Source organism: Sinocyclocheilus anshuiensis, unplaced genomic scaffold (assembly GCF_001515605.1).
Source record: "Sinocyclocheilus anshuiensis isolate Anshui unplaced genomic scaffold, SAMN03320099.WGS_v1.1 scaffold628, whole genome shotgun sequence".
NCBI classification, from domain to species: domain Eukaryota; kingdom Metazoa; phylum Chordata; class Actinopteri; order Cypriniformes; family Cyprinidae; genus Sinocyclocheilus; species Sinocyclocheilus anshuiensis.
This window is the reverse complement of record NW_015555750.1, coordinates 1457459-1476985: the sequence shown is the minus strand read 5'-3', so window position 1 is coordinate 1476985 and position 19527 is coordinate 1457459. Positions and strand designations below refer to the sequence as shown.

Sequence of the window (19527 nt, the reverse complement as noted above, 5' to 3'; positions counted from 1 at the left end):
TACTTGCGCTTATCCGGATTGTTCAAACCGACTTAAAACTAAAAGATTACGTTCTCTCGTGCGAACTCATTCGGGAGTGGTGACTTTCCACGTATTCCCAACTTCTGAGCCTGCTCGCCTGAAGTTATGGTTGATTGCTCTTCGGCTGGATATCAACACACCCATTAACGTAAACTATGCCAGAGCGCGTACACACCTCACGCACTGGAAGCCGTGCGCGCGCCCAAAGACAGTTGGACATATATTAGAGGTAAAAAATTATATAAATACTGTTCGGTTTCTGGCACAAACCGATCGTTTTGTCTTAGGACATCAATGTGTCGTCACGAGCCACAGGGTTTAATTTGGATTTGTCTGTGCATGTTTTTTTTACTCTCATAGATTTTGTTACCATTGCCATGCATTATACGACTGATAGACTGCAACGGTTAAAGTTAAAAATCATCATATGTGTTCTACTGAAGAAACAAAGTCACCTACATCTTGGATGCCCTGGGGGTAAGCAGATAAACATCAAATTTTCAGTTTTGGGTGAACTATCCCTTTAAGCTTCATGCTTATAGTTCTTTACTTGAGTACCTTTATTAAATGAGCATGTACATGCTTAAATATATATTTATTAATTGAGCAGACTGTTTTGCAGAAAATATCTGTTCCTCAATATTTCCTGTGACACATTAGCATTTACACTACAAATGTGGTCACATGATTTTTGACTACTTCAAAATGTGGTCTGAGCAATCATCAGATTCCAAAACATTTTTTTTTTGGACAGATTTTATACTTGTAGGCTATTCAATGCTCACCACAGAGGTAGATGTTAATATCAGATGTAACCAGGGTCTTTGTTGCATTCTGAGATGTTAAAGTGTGTCCTCATTCCCCATTCACTGGAGACAGGCTAAAAATGTCCTAGATCCGTCAGCCTTTGTGTTTCAGACAGAAGCCTGCTAACTCATGAGGCTAATATTTTAGTAAGTGTGAAGGCTAGGAATGAAGACTTGATAATACCGGTGTGATGTAATGCACTTCTTTTGTCTTGGCCAGGAACTGAGGCCTTGATCACAAAAGCTCTGATTACAGACACGCTCAACCTGTCTTTTTATATACAGCACCAGCATTTATCAGTTGCATAATGTGCCAGATCAGAACGTGAACAGCCAATGCAGGTTATAAAATGAGGATGTTGGACCTTTCCTTTTTACCATGGGAAAAACACTTGTTTCCTTTAACTAAATCATGAAAAGACCTTTGGGAAATCTGAGTTTGGGTACTTTATAGCGGGCAGTTATTTTCTCTCATATGCCTATGGCATGTTGCTGTATTATATTGACAGCTTTATCCACATAATCATGGCAAATGTGCATGTCTGTCTGCCTGTATATGAAATATGGTTTGATTTAGCGGCTCATATTTTTAACTGCTCCACGCTTGGTCCCAAGGCACATAAGGCACTTCCAAACAGCTCTCTCATTCCAGCATGTTTTTGATTTTATGTTGAATAAAAAATACACATAAATGGTATTATGACATTTATGCAGCACAACAGAAACAACCATGTGCAACAATGTGAACTTAATCAGCGCAATACACAAAGTCGAGCAGATTTCTTGACTTTCTCATGTTATTGAGGATCCCATCAGGCCATTCTCAGCTGTCATTAATGTTCATGGCGCTGCCAAAGACGTCCTCCAGAAAGAGCGAGTAGTTGATGGTTTTAACTGCAGGGTCTGCAGCGTCTCCTCTCCAGTCTGCATCAAACTGAAAACAACAGCACGACAGGGTTTGAGAAACAGTTCACAGAGGTTCCTGGAGCACATATGTTTAACTGGCACTCATTTCATGTCTCTGCAAATTAAGGTGAACCGAGACAAAGATTTATCAGGCCGGATTGACTTTAGCACATGGTAAATGTCTTGTACTTGCTATTTAAAATATGACAAATGTTTAACGACTTTGCGTGGTTCAGTAAATCAGACACGTAATCAACTTTTTAAAAGAATTGCTGCAGATAAGATTTTTTATTGCTCAATATGTTAAGGTGACCAGATTTCTCAAATTAAACTGGGAACATTTTTAGTTCAACAGTCTATATATCACTGAAATATCCAATGCTATTATCTATGAATTCAAAAAGGGGGACAGTTTTGTGTGATTTGAACATGGTAAATGTAGAACTGATGAGTTATTGTATATCATACTCTCATGTACTACTATAAATTAGTGTAGTCATCAACACACATTATGAACTGTAAAAACTGTTCAGAGTAAAGGTCCTTGCACACTGAGTAAGAAATTTTTGTATGCGTTTTTTTTTGTATTTATCATCCAAACCTTGCACAGTCAGATGCGTCAAAACACCTCTCAAAATGCTTGCTATGGACGTGAGAAATGCAGAAAATCGAACCCGATCCAATTTTTTTTATGACGGACGAAAGTTTCAGAGGCAGTGTGTAAACGTTATTGACACATCGTGAGGTTGTATTTATTTTTTTAACGACTCAGTGTGCAAGGTTCGTAACTTGCTTTCCTAAAACTAATGTTTGTCGAAAGACAATGTTAACTAAACCTAAAATGATTAAAAATATTTTTGTTAATTAAATAGACGCGCAAAAAAAACTTAAACTGAAGTACAAAAATGACTAAAAACGTAAACAAAAATAAATTAAAGCTAAATATAAATATTTTTTAAAAATCAAAACTGAATTTAAAATGACAAAGACACAACAAAATTAATACAATTATAAATAAAACTGAAAATACAAAGCTGAAGCTAATTCAAAATATGAATAAATACTATAATATAAATAAATCTAAAATAACACTGGATATCAGTGCATATTGGCTACCAAAGGAAAAAAAAACGTCCCTGGAAATCCAAGGCATCTGGCTATCCTGTCACATATGTAACATATTGCAAGTATACATACTTTTTATGCACAGAGCTTCATGTGGTTTGAAACATGGCTCTAGTCACTAAACTAGACCGATTAGACAGACCGATCGATCCTTACAATTTCAGTGTGGTCTTGTGGTCTTATTCTTCTTTCATACTGAGAAGTATTTGATAAATGCAGGGCAATTCACCATTGTAATGGCTGCTAGATTTGGTTCAGTGAGGGCCACAGGAAATGGCTGGAAACTGGCAAATTTAGCGGTCAATAAACACAGTGGAATGAGCTATGAGAAATGAGTGAACAAAGCAAAAAACACAGAATCACACAGCCTGGCTTGCTTCTTATAGATCCATCTTGGAATCGCTATGTATGCTCCTACAATCCTTGATTACATAGAAAAGCCAGCAGTGAGAAACTATACAGACAAATCGACCGCTGGCTCCCCCTGCTGGTTTGTTAAGACCCAGCACAACTGGAAGGCTTCTCACTGCGAGTCAGTAAGCAGATGGTTCTGCTTAGGCTCCAAGGAGACATGCTAAATTACTGCGCTGAAATAAAAGCTCCACTTCAGAGTAGTTGTTGAGTGGGTTTTTCCCAAGTCTGATTTACTTGAGATGAGGCTTGGAGGTGCTCAAAGCTTGTGGGGCCCAAAGGTTACCAGGGCCTGGACCTAGGGCTGTGCGCATCGCGTTCAAAATCGCAGGCGATTCATTGTCAGTGAACTACGACTCTATGTAGTAAATGCCGCTCCATCTGAATTCACGTGCTGGAGATTTACTACTAATCACAGAACTGGCTTTACTAACGAAATGTGCATGAAAATCGCATTCGATTATTTGCACAGCCTTACCTGGACCCTGACACAAACACTCTCATGTACATGTGGCCACTTTAGCAAAAAACAAAGAATGATGTCTCCAAATATGTGTTTGATGATAGAACAAATGGACTGTTTTTTTGATATTCATCCAGACTGCTTTTAAACTCACCTTCACAGTGACATCTGGAAGCACAGCAGGGGCAGGGTTTTCTCTCCAGTTGATATTGGATAGGAAAGCGTGATAGTCAATCTTCTCAGACTCGTCTTGAAACCTGGATGCGAACATGAGAGATGCAGAAAATAAGGATGTGTTGTGGTGAAATGTTTCTTGAATAATAAATGGGAGTTTTGCTCTGTTGACCCTACTTTTCGAGGAGGGCTCGTTGTAGGTCATCAGACAGGGGCAGTCGGAAGGCTTTAAAGATGATCTGTGCCTCTTTAGAAGAGAGGTGTCCAGATCTACAGCAGCACCATTTGAGTAGACAGAAATAAGACAGAAAGAAGAATGAGTAACTCACGTCAACATATTCTGTAATATATATATATATATATATATATATATATATACAGTGGTGGCCAAAATTATTATTATTTATTATTATTATTATATTATTATTAGTAGTAGTAGTAACACTAGTATTTTCACTAGTTAAAAAATGGTTTTAAGTCACTTATTTCTATCTTTTGCTGTAGTGTGTCAGTAGGAAGTATCAGTTTGCATTTCCAAACATTAATTTTGCTATTAATTGTAACAATCCAGTAAGATTTTTATTTGCACAAGGAGTCTGACAACAGCCAGTGCTCCACACAGAGATCTGATCTCATCATCATCCAGTCTGTCTGGAATGACATGAAGAAACAGAACAAACTGAGACAGACTCAATCCAGAAGAACTGTGGCAACGTCTCCAAGATGCTTCAAGAAACCTACCTTCAAAGCTACAGTACTGTTAAAAGTTTTAGGCACTTGTGTAAAAATGCTGTCAAATGAGGATGCTGTCAAAAAATGTCAAAAATAGATTTTCTTTATCAATTAACTTCTATTAATTACATTAAATCAACATAAATCAGCATACATAATCTGTAGAATTCATTACGCTTTTGAATTAAGTTTTTTTTTCGAGTCTCCTCTTCAAAAATGTTCAAAGTATTTATTTGAATTACAATTAACAATTTGCAATGCTACAAATGGCTTCACTGTCACTTTTAAACAATGTAATGCATCCTTGCTGAATAAAACAATGCATTTCTTTATAAAGTATTGACCCCAAACATTTGAATGGTGCATATTATAAAATACATTAGAAAATAATTTATCAAAAAATTATTATCATATTCAATTTTCTTATGGAGTTCATGACGGACAGCTGCAGACATTCCTGGTTCATTATTTTCAGAACATCGTAAAATAACTACACTTTCCACAGGGCCACATAAACAGGACAAGCACGTTGACCTGTCGGCATTCTTCCTCATCTATTTCCCCTGCCTGCAACATGCCACAGGTCTTCATCTGTTTCCAATGCTTCACTTGAACCGCTGGAACTAATCGCACCCCCTCAATCTAAAGCAGATTGATGGTTATTCTACCTCACCGTGATTGTTAGTGGTCCACATCAGTGCCTGCGTGACTCTGAATAGCTGAGATAGGGTGTCCTTACGGAACAACGGGGAATGGTTTTGTGGTTCTGTATGAATGCATGTTTATGTCAATGTTGATTTGTTATTATATACATTTGGTCATGTGCATATACTGCGACAGGGTGCTTACAAGTAACAGATTGAAGAAAACAGGAGGAAATATATATTAGGACAAAGTAAACATTAATTTATGAGAACAATTATGTTTAAATTCAGTGGGGTCCAAATGTCTAAGACCATGTCCAAAAAAATGTTTTTCTAAATTTAATTAAAATCTGGAAACATGTAAACCAAAACAATATTATGAAGTAAAATGTATAGTAAATAGTAGCAAAATGTTTGATATTATTTTGTTTCCCTTCCTTAGAAGAGGAACTGAATGCACAAAAAATATGCCATTTTGAAACTAAACATAAGCAGCAAATTCTAAATGTGAAATTTGTAACACTACTCACAAATAAATCATAAGAATAAATATTTTAGGTATTTGTATATACTGACAGCCCTATGTGCACACTTAATTAAATACAAGAAAATCTACTTTAAAAAGTTAGATTTGAGACAGAAAGTGAACCCTGCTTGAGTGCTACCTGTCCCGGTCCTCATGTGCGAAGGCTCGAATCATATCTGTGAAGTTCTCAAAGTTGTTCTTCTTTAGCTGATCCTGAGCCACAGCAAGCATGAGGCCCAAGTTCACCTCTGGTTGTTCCCGCGATGAATAATTGCGACCCAGCGTTATGATCTCGTGTTCAAACAACTGAACGTCCATTTCAGCCAACAGGGTCCTGTGAAGGACACAGCCATTACAGAATGCTTGGGCACTGTCAAACTAAACAGTGTACTGGGTACGCATATTTTGAAGCTTAGCAGCTGGTCCTTAGTTGGTCATGAGCTGGTTTAAGCTGGCCCTGAGCTGGTCCTGAGTAGGAGCTTGGTGCTTAGGAACAGTTTAGGACCAGCACATGACCAGCTTAAACCAGCTCATGACCAATTAAGGACCAGCTTAAACCAGCTGCCGTGCATCAAAACATATCTAACCACCAGAATATGCTGTTTTTTTTCCAACAGGGCTTTTACTGCTTTTATTTGACAATATGTGTTTAATGACACAACCATGATGTGTATGTTAGGAATTAGAATTTAGTACAGTTTGTTTCTTATACTGTGTTGTAACCAGCCACCAAAAGAATGACAGGACATTTTGCCATTCAGTTCTATTTCTGTAGGTAATCAAACCCACAATAAAATCTCAAATTCAGTGAGTCTAAGCCAAAATTGCACTCAAAATAAATTATATGGCAGGGTAGAACAAGGTGTTATGCACCTTTTTATTTGTGTATTTTTGGCTGCCTTCTTACCTAAATGACTCATATGGAATGAAGCCAGTGCTGCTTGGGTCACTCATGGTGAAGAACTGTTTTACTTTCTTCTGCTCTTCCTCACTGATGGATTTTACCTTGCTAATAATGGTGCCAATATTGGCCTTGGGGAACTAAGTAATTGAGAAACATAAGTGAAGGGATTTCAATGAAGTTTCTGTGTAAAACAATTTTGATAAAAACACAAGAGACTTTATGATTTTTGTGTGTTACCTCATCTGCATGCTGCTCCATGTAGTCGAATGTAAATTCATCAGCATCCAGCAGCTGGAAGGGCTGATTGTTCAGATCCAGCCGAGCTCCCACATACAAATCCTGAGCTGTGAAATACTTGGACATCTCACTCTTAAATAGCTCCTGTCCTGGCTTCTTCACTTGACCTCTCTTTAAAAACTTACCCCCAATCACACCTTAAACACAAGAACAATGGAGTAACATTAGGTATAATCTTAATTATGTTTTTATCTGATCTGAATGTAAAGGAACAGGACGGCAGTACCTGAGTTTCTCTGAGGAGGTTCAAAGACTGCAATGGTATCATCACTGAGGTAGACATATATGATAAAAACACGTTCCTTGTCGATAGGACTGTCTGTAAGCATTTTCGCCACAAATCTCAACACATTGCTTACCAGACCGTGCCTAAAGTTGAGAAAAAAGTTCAATTTATCATCTGGCTGAGAAATGTTTTGTTTCAATAGACAGGAATTAATAGAATAAAAATGTTATCATTGATTTGACATTTTAAAATCAAACTAATCATGTAGACGCAACATGTTTTTGCCTACATTTTGAAATTTGTTTGAGCTAAATAGTTATTCTCATTGTAAAAAGTATTTTTTTATCCTATACCATTTGAACTGAAGAAAACATCCAAACAATGCACCAGAGTTTGATGATTTTATTTTTTTAAATGGTTATTTTGAAGGGATAGTTCACCCAAACCTAAAAATTCTGTCATTGTTTGCTTACTCTCAAGATGTTCCCAACCTGTATGACTTTCCTTCTTCTTCAGAATACAAATTTGTCCACAAATCAGCATAATAGAATTTCTATTAAAAAAAAAACTTGTCCCTTTTAGACTTGCACTCTATTTATTACACAATTAACAAAAGCAAATAAGGCCTCTAACACTAGCTTGCTCTATTCTTTTTCTTTTCTATCTGTTTTCTTTTTATTTATTATATAATAATAATAATTTAAAAAAAAAAACCTTGCTACGTGTACTGCGTTAAGCTAACTGAGACTTATTATAGCACTTGCATATCATTGCTCTTTTGTTGATTTTGATTGCTTCCATTGTCCTCATTTGTAAGTCGCTTTGGGTAAAAGCGTCTGCTAAATGACTAAATGTAAATGTAAATGTCTGAAAGATCACGTGACACTGCAGACAAGTAATGGCTGCTGAAAATTCTGACCTTGAGACAGCCTCATAGACTGAACAGACCAAACTGCATGTGACACACTTGTGCCAAGTTTTCTTATATGCTCACTATACTAATGGACTCCCTAACTTTGCTAGAAAGTTTGAAGATCTGTTCTCTTTCCAGCTTACAGTGACTATTCTTTAAATATTTAGTTCACCAGGCTGACAAGATCAGGATGGGTCTTGGTTCCTTACTTACATTCAAGAAGTTTCCTTGCTTATTCAATGTGTGTTTAGTCCTGTCACTTAGCTGCTTTGAGGTTATTACTATCTATAAAATAACCCTTCGCTTAGAAGAGAATTCTTTTTCCTTCAAACTCTAAGCCTGCCAATGTCTGACATTGTATTGTCCAAAGCAAATTGAGCGAGTAATTTGCAGTGTGATACTGGTTCTGGGATTATATTTGGAAGCAAAGCACTGTGAAAACAATGTATAATAATAAACTGACTTGAAAAAGTGTGTTTTACATCGGAAGTATGGTGAGATTGCGTTTGAGCTTCTGATTATTTATAAAGGACATGTGTTCATCCATGTGCTGTACTGCAAAGAGCTGCACTTAACTGATGAAGGAAGACTTTAGTAGGACAGACAAGGGTCTAATGTCTTCTGTCAAAATGATCTAATATCAATGGTTTTAAATGAAAGGCAAGCATATACTCTGGATGTCCTAAGGGAGATTAGCTCCGCTGGTTACCTGTCTTTTTCCATAAGCTTCTTGAAATCCTTCTGTGGAGGTTTAGGCAGCAAACCCTGACAGGAGCACAGCGAATCTTCCTCAGATCCAAATCCAGTGTAGGGTGGCACCTGTCTGGCTAGTTTAGGAGGGAGCGAGGCCTGGTATGAGACAGGTGTGAAGTCCTCTGTGAAGCCACACAGGAAGAAAACATCAAAAACACACACACATTTAAGCAGACATATGCATGGAAAACCGGAAGTGAGGCCAGACAGGTTGCGTTTACTCATATGAATTCAATCCACAACCTCTTAACCTCTGAGAAATGGACAAGTGCTTCATCAGAGCGTGTGTCAACCCGGCTCCATTAGGCTCATGTGTAACTAATGCTATGATCTCTTCGGCCTGCATAACGCCGCAGCAGACAGATGCACGCGCACCCGTATTGTGTTACCACTGGCATGGAGCTCGTGTGCTTCTTATGTCCGGGCTTTTGAAGATAAAGAGGCCAGGCTGGTCATTGCTCATATCTGCTGTCCAAAAACTGAGTCACCTTGAGGTGTCAATCATTTCTGCTCCTTTAGTCATCTGTCGTTCAATGCGTGTTATTCCGACAGTTATTCACAGAGATGAAAGCACACTAGGGAGCATTAAGCTCTCATAGAGACGTGGGATTTACGACAGGAAGACTTTGAAAATAATGAACAGCTTGTCAGACCACACAGATGCGATGTGTATAGAGAATGAAGGGTTGGGGTATGTAAATGTTCTTTTCAGTTTACTACAAAAAGCATTAGAGCATAAGACTGCACATGCTGTAGAGAGTTTGTTTGTAGCAATCAAAATAAATACAAGTTCATGACATAGTTCTAAAGTCACAGGTGAAACTCAATACTGACATCATGTGGTCATTAAGAGAGGTGCCAAACCCCTCCCTCCCAATTTGTTTTTAAAACAGCATAATAATAAAAATAATCTATTCTCCTGTTCTATTTTATACTATAAAAAATATGAATAATTTAATAATAGTAAAAATACATAATAATATTAAAAAATTGTTATTTACATACTCTCTTTTGCCTGGAATTAAATTGTTTTAATTCATACAAAGCTATTTAACCACAAATCATGAATTAGGACATATTAATCAAATATATTGTTATCACCTATTAAATCATAAATACTACTGCCTCCCCTTGAGTCATGATGTAACTCACCAATACCATATTTAGAGCGATAATACTCTTTAGTGAAGTTGTCGCAGTCACATATTAACATCCTACGACCCCACACATTAATGACGCCTCCAACGGTCAGGTCACAGTCTTTGTAGAATTGTTCTTCTACTGCTCCAGTCTGTAAAATGTTAAGAAGACATTGACATACTAGTCCATTAAAACTGAAACAATTGGCTACTGAACTAATTAAAAATGGTATTTATAACTATAAACAATTGTTATGAAATTCCTAAGAGGGCATTGATAATGGACCATTTTTTAGCCAGTACTTACCTTGAGGCTATCCAAAATGTAGCGTCCTCCTTGTCCGACTGGTCCGAATACATTGAGGACTGTGCGGTCTGTTATTTCTCCAGGCTGATGTTTGGGAATAGGAGCATGCTGTTTGACACAATCAAGAGCAAAATAATTGAAATTTTTCATAACTTGAAGGACAAGTGAAATTTGCTAATGGGTTCATAATTAGCTTTTCACTGGGGGACTCCCGCAAAAGCTTTTTAGATGACATTTAGTGAGAGGCAACAGAATGAGTGACAAGACTACATGACAACAGAAAAAAAACCCCTGAATAAATCCTTCTTCCTTCATAATGAATTTAGACTGCAAAACAAGCAGGGAGGAAACTGAAAAGTGCTTTAGGGAAGTTGGATGTTTCTTTCAGCCCTGTCAGTCTGGATAAAAGCTTGGCATGGAGGATGGAGAAATTTGTCCAAGCAAAAGAGTAGAGAGGAACTGATAACCACTAAACTGGATTAAAGAGTAACCATTTAATTTCAGATTTTTCAAACACATTCATTGAAGTCATCACCTCTGCATTTATTTGATCAAAATACAGTAAAAACAAAACGATTTCATATTTGAATGTATTTTAAAATGTGATAGCAAAGCTGAATTTAGTGCTCAAGAAACATTTCTTCTTATTATCAAGATCTGTTAATAAATTATGGATATGTAAATGTAATTTTTTTTGCAGTGCTCTTTTTTACAGACCTTGGGAAGCTTTCCCCTGTGCAGAAATTTAGGGACAGCATCTCGACCAGAGTTTGAAAGGACAACTTCGTAAATTTCCATTGTGTCATCTGCCAGGAAGTAATGCAAGATCAGCTCTCTGGGGTCTCCAAACATGCTCTCGGTATCATCCCAGTAGCAGTAGAAGCGTAGGACTTTGCGGTCATGTTCCAAAAACTGCTTCAGGGCATCTATTCTTTCATACGGCCGCAGTGGCTTCATGTTCTCCTCCATCTGTGAGAGGGAAAGAAACTGTATAATATTGAAGTATTGATATTGCTTTATAGATACATGGTGCTTTCTTACCTCTTGTCGATGTGTGGTATAGGGATCTGCTGGCGTGGAAGCAGGGGGGTTTAGGTGCACTCCCATTTTTATCAAGAAGTTGCGTGTGAAGGGGTCACAGTCCGTAATCATAAAGGTTCTGTTATAGAACACTATTTCCTGATTGACGTTAAAATGGTGCACATTGTAGAAGCAATCATCTTTAGGAGCTGGGAGAGGAATGCGGTGCCTCCGAATCAGGGTTCCTACATAGGAGGAGAACAGATAGATTTAAACAGGATGTTTTTACTGGTTTGTCATTAATCAGGATGCTATACATTTGATTCTGATGGTTTACCCTGTGGGATCCCACTGTTTTTGAACTCTGGCTCCACTACTTGTATGGTGTCATCCTCCAGATAGAAGTAAATCTTGCACTTTCGCACTCTATATTTTTCTTCCCTCCTCTGAGGTACAGCTTCTTGGAAATAAGCATCAAAACACAGGACCTTCAGGTAAGAAAATAGCATGGAAAATTAATATACTTTGCACAGCACTAGGTAAAATGGCTATATTATGTTCCCTCATAATAATGACAAACCTGTTTGTCAAAAGCAACCCATGCCGGAGCATCGCTGCCCTCTCCCTTTGGAAAAAGTGAATACTTGGGTCTTGCGCTCTGCCCCAAGAGAAGTTCTCCTCCAATGCCTGGCTTCTCTGACCCAACCATCATGGCTACTCCATTTGAATAATCAAAATGCTGAGATTTGTGAAATTTGTCTTTTCCAAGCTGGAAAATAATGAATAAAATGACACTGTAAACTGTTTTCATCATTTTATGACAGAATTTTTGTTTCTATCAATTTAACTTGTTCTGTCATCTGTACTTCATTTTATGTGTTTTTGTTTTTCTTCGTCAGTAATTAATGGTTGAAAACATACAATGAACTTCCCTGCAGGTTGTGAATTTGGCACCACTTTCAACGTTTTAGGCAGCAATGATTACATAAATGAACTCGCTAACTAACTAAATAGAATAACGTTAGTAGATACTACACACACACGCACGCACTTTAAATATTTTCAGTTTTTTAAGTAAATATTAGCAAACCGCTCTACTAACATAGCTAGCAATACTTAAACAGCCCTTATTCACATAAAGTTACTTTCCCTCAACACAGACAGAACATTTCTATAGATAATTTTGCGGTATCACTTACATTTCTATTGACTGAATTTCCAGGCAACATTGGTAACGCCATTATTAGTAGCAAGCGATGTAGGATTTTCTCAGTGCAGGACGACCCCAGACTGCTGAGAACTGGTTGCCAAGATAACAACTTGTTTGCAAATATTATTGCTAGGCAACGAAACGCAGATCACGTGACAGTACATTCATTGGTCTTCAGTTCAAATACGATTTCGCTTGAAAGACATAAATCATATTTCAGGTATATCAATAATACGTTGTTTTGGCCAGTTTTGAATATCTGTTTCATAACGCGTAACATGTATTGACAGACAGACAGACACAGATAGGGCGGACAGAAATAATAAATTATTTTGAGATAATATAAATTACTTATAAACATACCGTAGGACCTAAGTTACTTCTGAATCTCTTCAGCCAAATTGTTGTGTTACTTTAAACTCCAGATTAACTGGGTGGCCAAATTCTTATAAAAGCACTTGCCCTGTAATATATATAATAATAAAAAAAACTGCATTTAAAGAAGTCCACGCTTTTGTCTACCATAAATTATATAAAGATGTTTTTAAACCTTCAAGTTTTTTTTTTCCTTGTAAAAAACAAAACAACTTTATTAGACAGACCATAAACAACCAGAAAGACATATTTTTTTATTATTTCCACAAACATGTTATTATTGGTGGGTGATTCTGTATATTTTTTTAAAATCGATCACAAAATAAAACACACAAAAAACAATACATGCTTCTAAAGTAAATATTATGGAAATTATACAACTAATTAAAATAATGTATTGTCAAAAAGTACAATAAGAAACACTTTAGCTGTATGTGTAACAGACCTCATGTTGATGTCTTATTAAGAGTATGCAAAATAAAATAAAAAACATTAAAAAAATAACATTAAACCACACCAACAATTTTCTATAAATTTATTGGCACAATATCTCTCTCTTCATCAGGATGATTAAGCTATGTACAGTTAAGAACAGGCATTGTAGAGGAATATATTTAGAACAACAGTTCAGCAAATGTCCATTGCACTGCTTCAGACAATACATCAAGTTTCAGTGTTGTATTGCTGTGATACCGACATAAGGGACAATATTAATGTGCAAACTACTTATATCAGTGGCAATACAGTAGATCCAGGTTTCATTTAGGATGCCAGGCCCAGCAGAAAACCGCCAACAAATCCACCCGAGATAACAATATTCCTCTTCACAAATTCTGTCGACTGTAAGAAAAATACACCATTTACAGAATGTAGGATAAGTAACAACTTTCTAAAGTGTTACATGCCCACACTAAATAATAATACAAAATGCTTGAGTCATGATGTAACTCACCAATACCATATTTAGAGCGATAATACTCTTTAGTGAAGTTGTCGCAGTCACATATTAACATCCTACGACCCCACACATTAATGACGCCTCCAACGGTCAGGTCACAGTCTTTGTAGAATTGTTCTTCTACTGCTCCAGTCTGTAAAATGTTAAGAAGACATTGACATACTAGTCCATTAAAACTGAAACAATTGGCTACTGAACTAATTAAAAATGGTATTTATAACTATAAACAATTGTTATGAAATTCCTAAGAGGGCATTGATAATGGACCATTTTTTAGCCAGTACTTACCTTGAGGCTATCCAAAATGTAGCGTCCTCCTTGTCCGACTGGTCCGAATACATTGAGGACTGTGCGGTCTGTTATTTCTCCAGGCTGATGTTTGGGAATAGGAGCATGCTGTTTGACACAATCAAGAGCAAAATAATTGAAATTTTTCATAACTTGAAGGACAAGTGAAATTTGCTAATGGGTTCATAATTAGCTTTTCACTGGGGGACTCCCGCAAAAGCTTTTTAGATGACATTTAGTGAGAGGCAACAGAATGAGTGACAAGACTACATGACAACAGAAAAAAAACCCCTGAATAAATCCTTCTTCCTTCATAATGAATTTAGACTGCAAAACAAGCAGGGAGGAAACTGAAAAGTGCTTTAGGGAAGTTGGATGTTTCTTTCAGCCCTGTCAGTCTGGATAAAAGCTTGGCATGGAGGATGGAGAAATTTGTCCAAGCAAAAGAGTAGAGAGGAACTGATAACCACTAAACTGGATTAAAGAGTAACCATTTAATTTCAGATTTTTCAAACACATTCATTGAAGTCATCACCTCTGCATTTATTTGATCAAAATACAGTAAAAACAAAACGATTTCATATTTGAATGTATTTTAAAATGTGATAGCAAAGCTGAATTTAGTGCTCAAGAAACATTTCTTCTTATTATCAAGATCTGTTAATAAATTATGGATATGTAAATGTAATTTTTTTTGCAGTGCTCTTTTTTACAGACCTTGGGAAGCTTTCCCCTGTGCAGAAATTTAGGGACAGCATCTCGACCAGAGTTTGAAAGGACAACTTCGTAAATTTCCATTGTGTCATCTGCCAGGAAGTAATGCAAGATCAGCTCTCTGGGGTCTCCAAACATGCTCTCGGTATCATCCCAGTAGCAGTAGAAGCGTAGGACTTTGCGGTCATGTTCCAAAAACTGCTTCAGGGCATCTATTCTTTCATACGGCCGCAGTGGCTTCATGTTCTCCTCCATCTGTGAGAGGGAAAGAAACTGTATAATATTGAAGTATTGATATTGCTTTATAGATACATGGTGCTTTCTTACCTCTTGTCGATGTGTGGTATAGGGATCTGCTGGCGTGGAAGCAGGGGGGTTTAGGTGCACTCCCATTTTTATCAAGAAGTTGCGTGTGAAGGGGTCACAGTCCGTAATCATAAAGGTTCTGTTATAGAACACTATTTCCTGATTGACGTTAAAATGGTGCACATTGTAGAAGCAATCATCTTTAGGAGCTGGGAGAGGAATGCGGTGCCTCCGAATCAGGGTTCCTACATAGGAGGAGAACAGATAGATTTAAACAGGATGTTTTTACTGGTTTGTCATTAATCAGGATGCTATACATTTGATTCTGATGGTTTACCCTGTGGGATCCCACTGTTTTTGAACTCTGGCTCCACTACTTGTATGGTGTCATCCTCCAGATAGAAGTAAATCTTGCACTTTCGCACTCTATATTTTTCTTCCCTCCTCTGAGGTACAGCTTCTTGGAAATAAGCATCAAAACACAGGACCTTCAGGTAAGAAAATAGCATGGAAAATTAATATACTTTGCACAGCACTAGGTAAAATGGCTATATTATGTTCCCTCATAATAATGACAAACCTGTTTGTCAAAAGCAACCCATGCCGGAGCATCGCTGCCCTCTCCCTTTGGAAAAAGTGAATACTTGGGTCTTGCGCTCTGCCCCAAGAGAAGTTCTCCTCCAATGCCTGGCTTCTCTGACCCAACCATCATGGCTACTCCATTTGAATAATCAAAATGCTGAGATTTGTGAAATTTGTCTTTTCCAAGCTGGAAAATAATGAATAAAATGACACTGTAAACTGTTTTCATCATTTTATGACAGAATTTTTGTTTCTATCAATTTAACTTGTTCTGTCATCTGTACTTCATTTTATGTGTTTTTGTTTTTCTTCGTCAGTAATTAATGGTTGAAAACATACAATGAACTTCCCTGCAGGTTGTGAATTTGGCACCACTTTCAACGTTTTAGGCAGCAATGATTACATAAATGAACTCGCTAACTAACTAAATAGAATAACGTTAGTAGATACTACACACACACGCACGCACTTTAAATATTTTCAGTTTTTTAAGTAAATATTAGCAAACCGCTCTACTAACATAGCTAGCAATACTTAAACAGCCCTTATTCACATAAAGTTACTTTCCCTCAACACAGACAGAACATTTCTATAGATAATTTTGCGGTATCACTTACATTTCTATTGACTGAATTTCCAGGCAACATTGGTAACGCCATTATTAGTAGCAAGCGATGTAGGATTTTCTCAGTGCAGGACGACCCCAGACTGCTGAGAACTGGTTGCCAAGATAACAACTTGTTTGCAAATATTATTGCTAGGCAACGAAACGCAGATCACGTGACAGTACATTCATTGGTCTTCAGTTCAAATACGATTTCGCTTGAAAGACATAAATCATATTTCAGGTATATCAATAATACGTTGTTTTGGCCAGTTTTGAATATCTGTTTCATAACGCGTAACATGTATTGACAGACAGACAGACACAGATAGGGCGGACAGAAATAATAAATTATTTTGAGATAATATAAATTACTTATAAACATACCGTAGGACCTAAGTTACTTCTGAATCTCTTCAGCCAAATTGTTGTGTTACTTTAAACTCCAGATTAACTGGGTGGCCAAATTCTTATAAAACTGTAATATATATAATATATATAATAATAAAAAAAACTGCATTTAAAGAAGTCCACGCTTTTGTCTACCATAAAGATGTTTTTGATGTTTTTAAACCTTCAAGTTTTTTTTTTCCTTGTAAAAAACAAAACAACTTTATTAGACAGACCATAAACAACCAGAAAGACATATTTTTTTATTATTTCCACAAACATGTTATTATTGGTGGGTGATTCTGTATATTTTTTTAAAATCGATCACAAAATAAAACACACAAAAAACAATACATGCTTCTAAAGTAAATATTATGGAAATTATACAACTAATTAAAATAATGTATTGTCAAAAAGTACAATAAGAAACACTTTAGCTGTATATGTAACAGACCTCATGTTGATGTCTTATTAAGAGTATGCAAAATAAATAAAAAAACATTAAAAAAATAACATTAAACCACACCAACAATTTTCTATAAATTTATTGGCACAATATCTCTCTCTTCATCAGGATGATTAAGCTATGTACAGTTAAGAACAGGCATTGTAGAGGAATATATTTAGAACAACAGTTCAGCAAATGTCCATTGCACTGCTTCAGACAATACATCAAGTTTCAGTGTTGTATTGCTGTGATACCGACATAAGGGACAATATTAATGTGCAAACTACTTATATCAGTGGCAATACAGTAGATCCAGGTTTCATTTAGGATGCCAGGCCCAGCAGAAAACCGCCAACAAATCCACCCGAGATAACAATATTCCTCTTCACAAATTCTGTCGACTGTAAGAAAAATACACCATTTACAGAATGTAGGATAAGTAACAACTTTCTAAAGTGTTACATGCCCACACTAAATAATAATACAAAATGATTTATTGAACTGTGGGAGCTCAAAATAGCTAGTAGACTGGTATATGAAGTTATGACGGATGCATGAAAGAATACCCACTTCTTCTATAAAGGAATTGAGCTCAGGGGCTGCTTTGTTTGCCTTTTTCTTCAAATGCTTTTTTGCTTTATTGACATCCTTTTCCACTTTCCTCCAGTCAACCTGCACATAGCCACTGTGGTTGGCAATCTGAAATTAGAAAATTAAGATTTTTTTTCCCACTTAAGATGACAAAGAAGCATAATAAACCCTTAAAGGAATAGTTCACTCAAAAATGAAAATTTGCTGAAAATTTACTCACCCTCAGGCCATCCAATGACTTTGAGAAACAATCACTGGAACAGATTTTGAGAAATTTAGCATTACATCACTTGCTTACCAGTGGATTCTCTGCAGTGAATGGGTGCCGTCAGAATGAAAAAGCAATATTATGGATCGAGGCCTTGTATTTTAGCTGGTTAAAAACGAATTAATGATTAATTTGTTTATTACAAATGCACAGATTTTCAATTCATAAGATGTTAATGATAAACTGAAGTTGTCTTTTATTGTTATTATTGTGATGTTTTTATCAGCTGTTTGAACTATCACTCTGACGGCACCCAACAGCAGAGGATCCACTGGTGAGCAATGATGTAATGCTAAATTTCACATCTACATGAAACACATCTACATGAATGGCCTGAGAGCGAGTAAACATTTAGCAAATTTTCATTTTTGAGTATTGGCTATGACATATGATGCAAGCATTTTAATAATCCATACTTGTAGCAAAAGAAATCCCCCTCCAACAGCAGTAGCCACAATTTTTCCAACTCTCTGAAAAAGATAACCAGCACACCTGGAGGACAAAGGACAAAGCAATTTTGCATTTATTAGTATGCATTATTTCATACATGTAGAATGGAATACTGAAGTTGGTGAATCAAATATTACAGCACATACAAAATAGCATAGGTTTCTTAATCTATATTAACACCAACCATCCTGTCACTCCACCCATCATGATCTGTGAAGCCACAGAGTACTTTTCTGCAATGGGTCCTGTACTGTTCCCAAAAACACGACTCCACCATTGATGCCTCCTGGCGTAATCTGTGATGTTAACCACCTCATATAATTCATCTTCACTCTCTGCATCTACATCTGAAAACAAAAGTAACTGTTATACATTAATTGTATATTTACAGCATTCAAAATCGCAAAGCATGGACACAAGTGAAAATACACCCTTATATAATTTATTAGGATGTTTTGCATTGGTAAACAATTGGTATACATATTATTCGTGTATTTCCACCCAAGAACCAACTGCAGGTCCACAACCTGTTTTACATTCTTTAATATTTTAGATTAGCCCCTTTATGATCTGATTTAAAAACAAAGGAAGTTTAAAGGGGTCATATGATGCGATTTCAATTTTTCCTTTCTCTTTGGAGTGTTACAAGCTCTTGGTGCATAAAGAAGATCTGTAAAGTTGCAAAGACTAAAGTCTCAAATCCAAAGAGATATTCTTTATAAAAGTTAAGAGTCAGCCACGCCTACCTAAAACGGCTCGTTCTAACACGCCCCCACATATCTACGTCACTATGTGGGAAGATTTGCATAACACCGCCCAAATGTTCACGCAAAGAAAGAAGGCGTAACTTTTATTCTCGCTGTAGTATTGTTGTTGCCGCTGCCATGTCGTGAAGACGCTGTGTTTGCCTTCCAAAAGAGGACGATATCGCTTCGTCATGCCTGGAGCTGATCCGTGCTGGCTGCTGAGGAAATAC

The 19527-nt window shown here is 36.7% G+C and overlaps 2 protein-coding genes across 2 annotated transcripts in view; both read right to left on the bottom strand.

Annotated features, from left to right (window-relative positions):
- Positions 1 to 1273: 1273 nt before the first annotated feature.
- Positions 1274 to 15930, bottom strand: LOC107673658 (EF-hand domain-containing family member C2-like). Its single transcript, XM_016467348.1, has 21 exons — positions 15799 to 15930; positions 15556 to 15706; positions 15240 to 15463; positions 14916 to 15167; positions 14199 to 14306; positions 13905 to 14043; positions 12289 to 12299; positions 11948 to 12136; positions 11705 to 11855; positions 11389 to 11612; positions 11065 to 11316; positions 10348 to 10455; positions 10054 to 10192; positions 8858 to 9023; positions 7236 to 7378; positions 6950 to 7146; positions 6716 to 6849; positions 5948 to 6142; positions 4084 to 4176; positions 3887 to 3989; positions 1274 to 1761 (listed from the first exon to the last, which is right to left on the bottom strand). Exons 1-21 carry the CDS (start codon positions 15928 to 15930, stop codon positions 1651 to 1653), a joined length of 3222 nt encoding a protein of 1073 aa, XP_016322834.1. The 3' UTR covers positions 1274 to 1650.
- A 1199-nt stretch (positions 15931 to 17129) lies between these two features.
- LOC107673665 (FUN14 domain-containing protein 1) overlaps positions 17130 to 19527 on the bottom strand; it is a 5226-nt gene continuing 2828 nt past the window's right edge. The window contains exons 2-5 of the mRNA XM_016467358.1: positions 18736 to 18898; positions 18518 to 18593; positions 17813 to 17941; positions 17130 to 17643 (exon numbers count right to left, since the gene is read on the bottom strand). Coding sequence (XP_016322844.1) covers positions 17566 to 17643; positions 17813 to 17941; positions 18518 to 18593; positions 18736 to 18898 — 446 coding nt within the window. The 3' untranslated portion in view covers positions 17130 to 17565. The remainder of the gene's footprint in view (positions 17644 to 17812; positions 17942 to 18517; positions 18594 to 18735; positions 18899 to 19527) is intronic.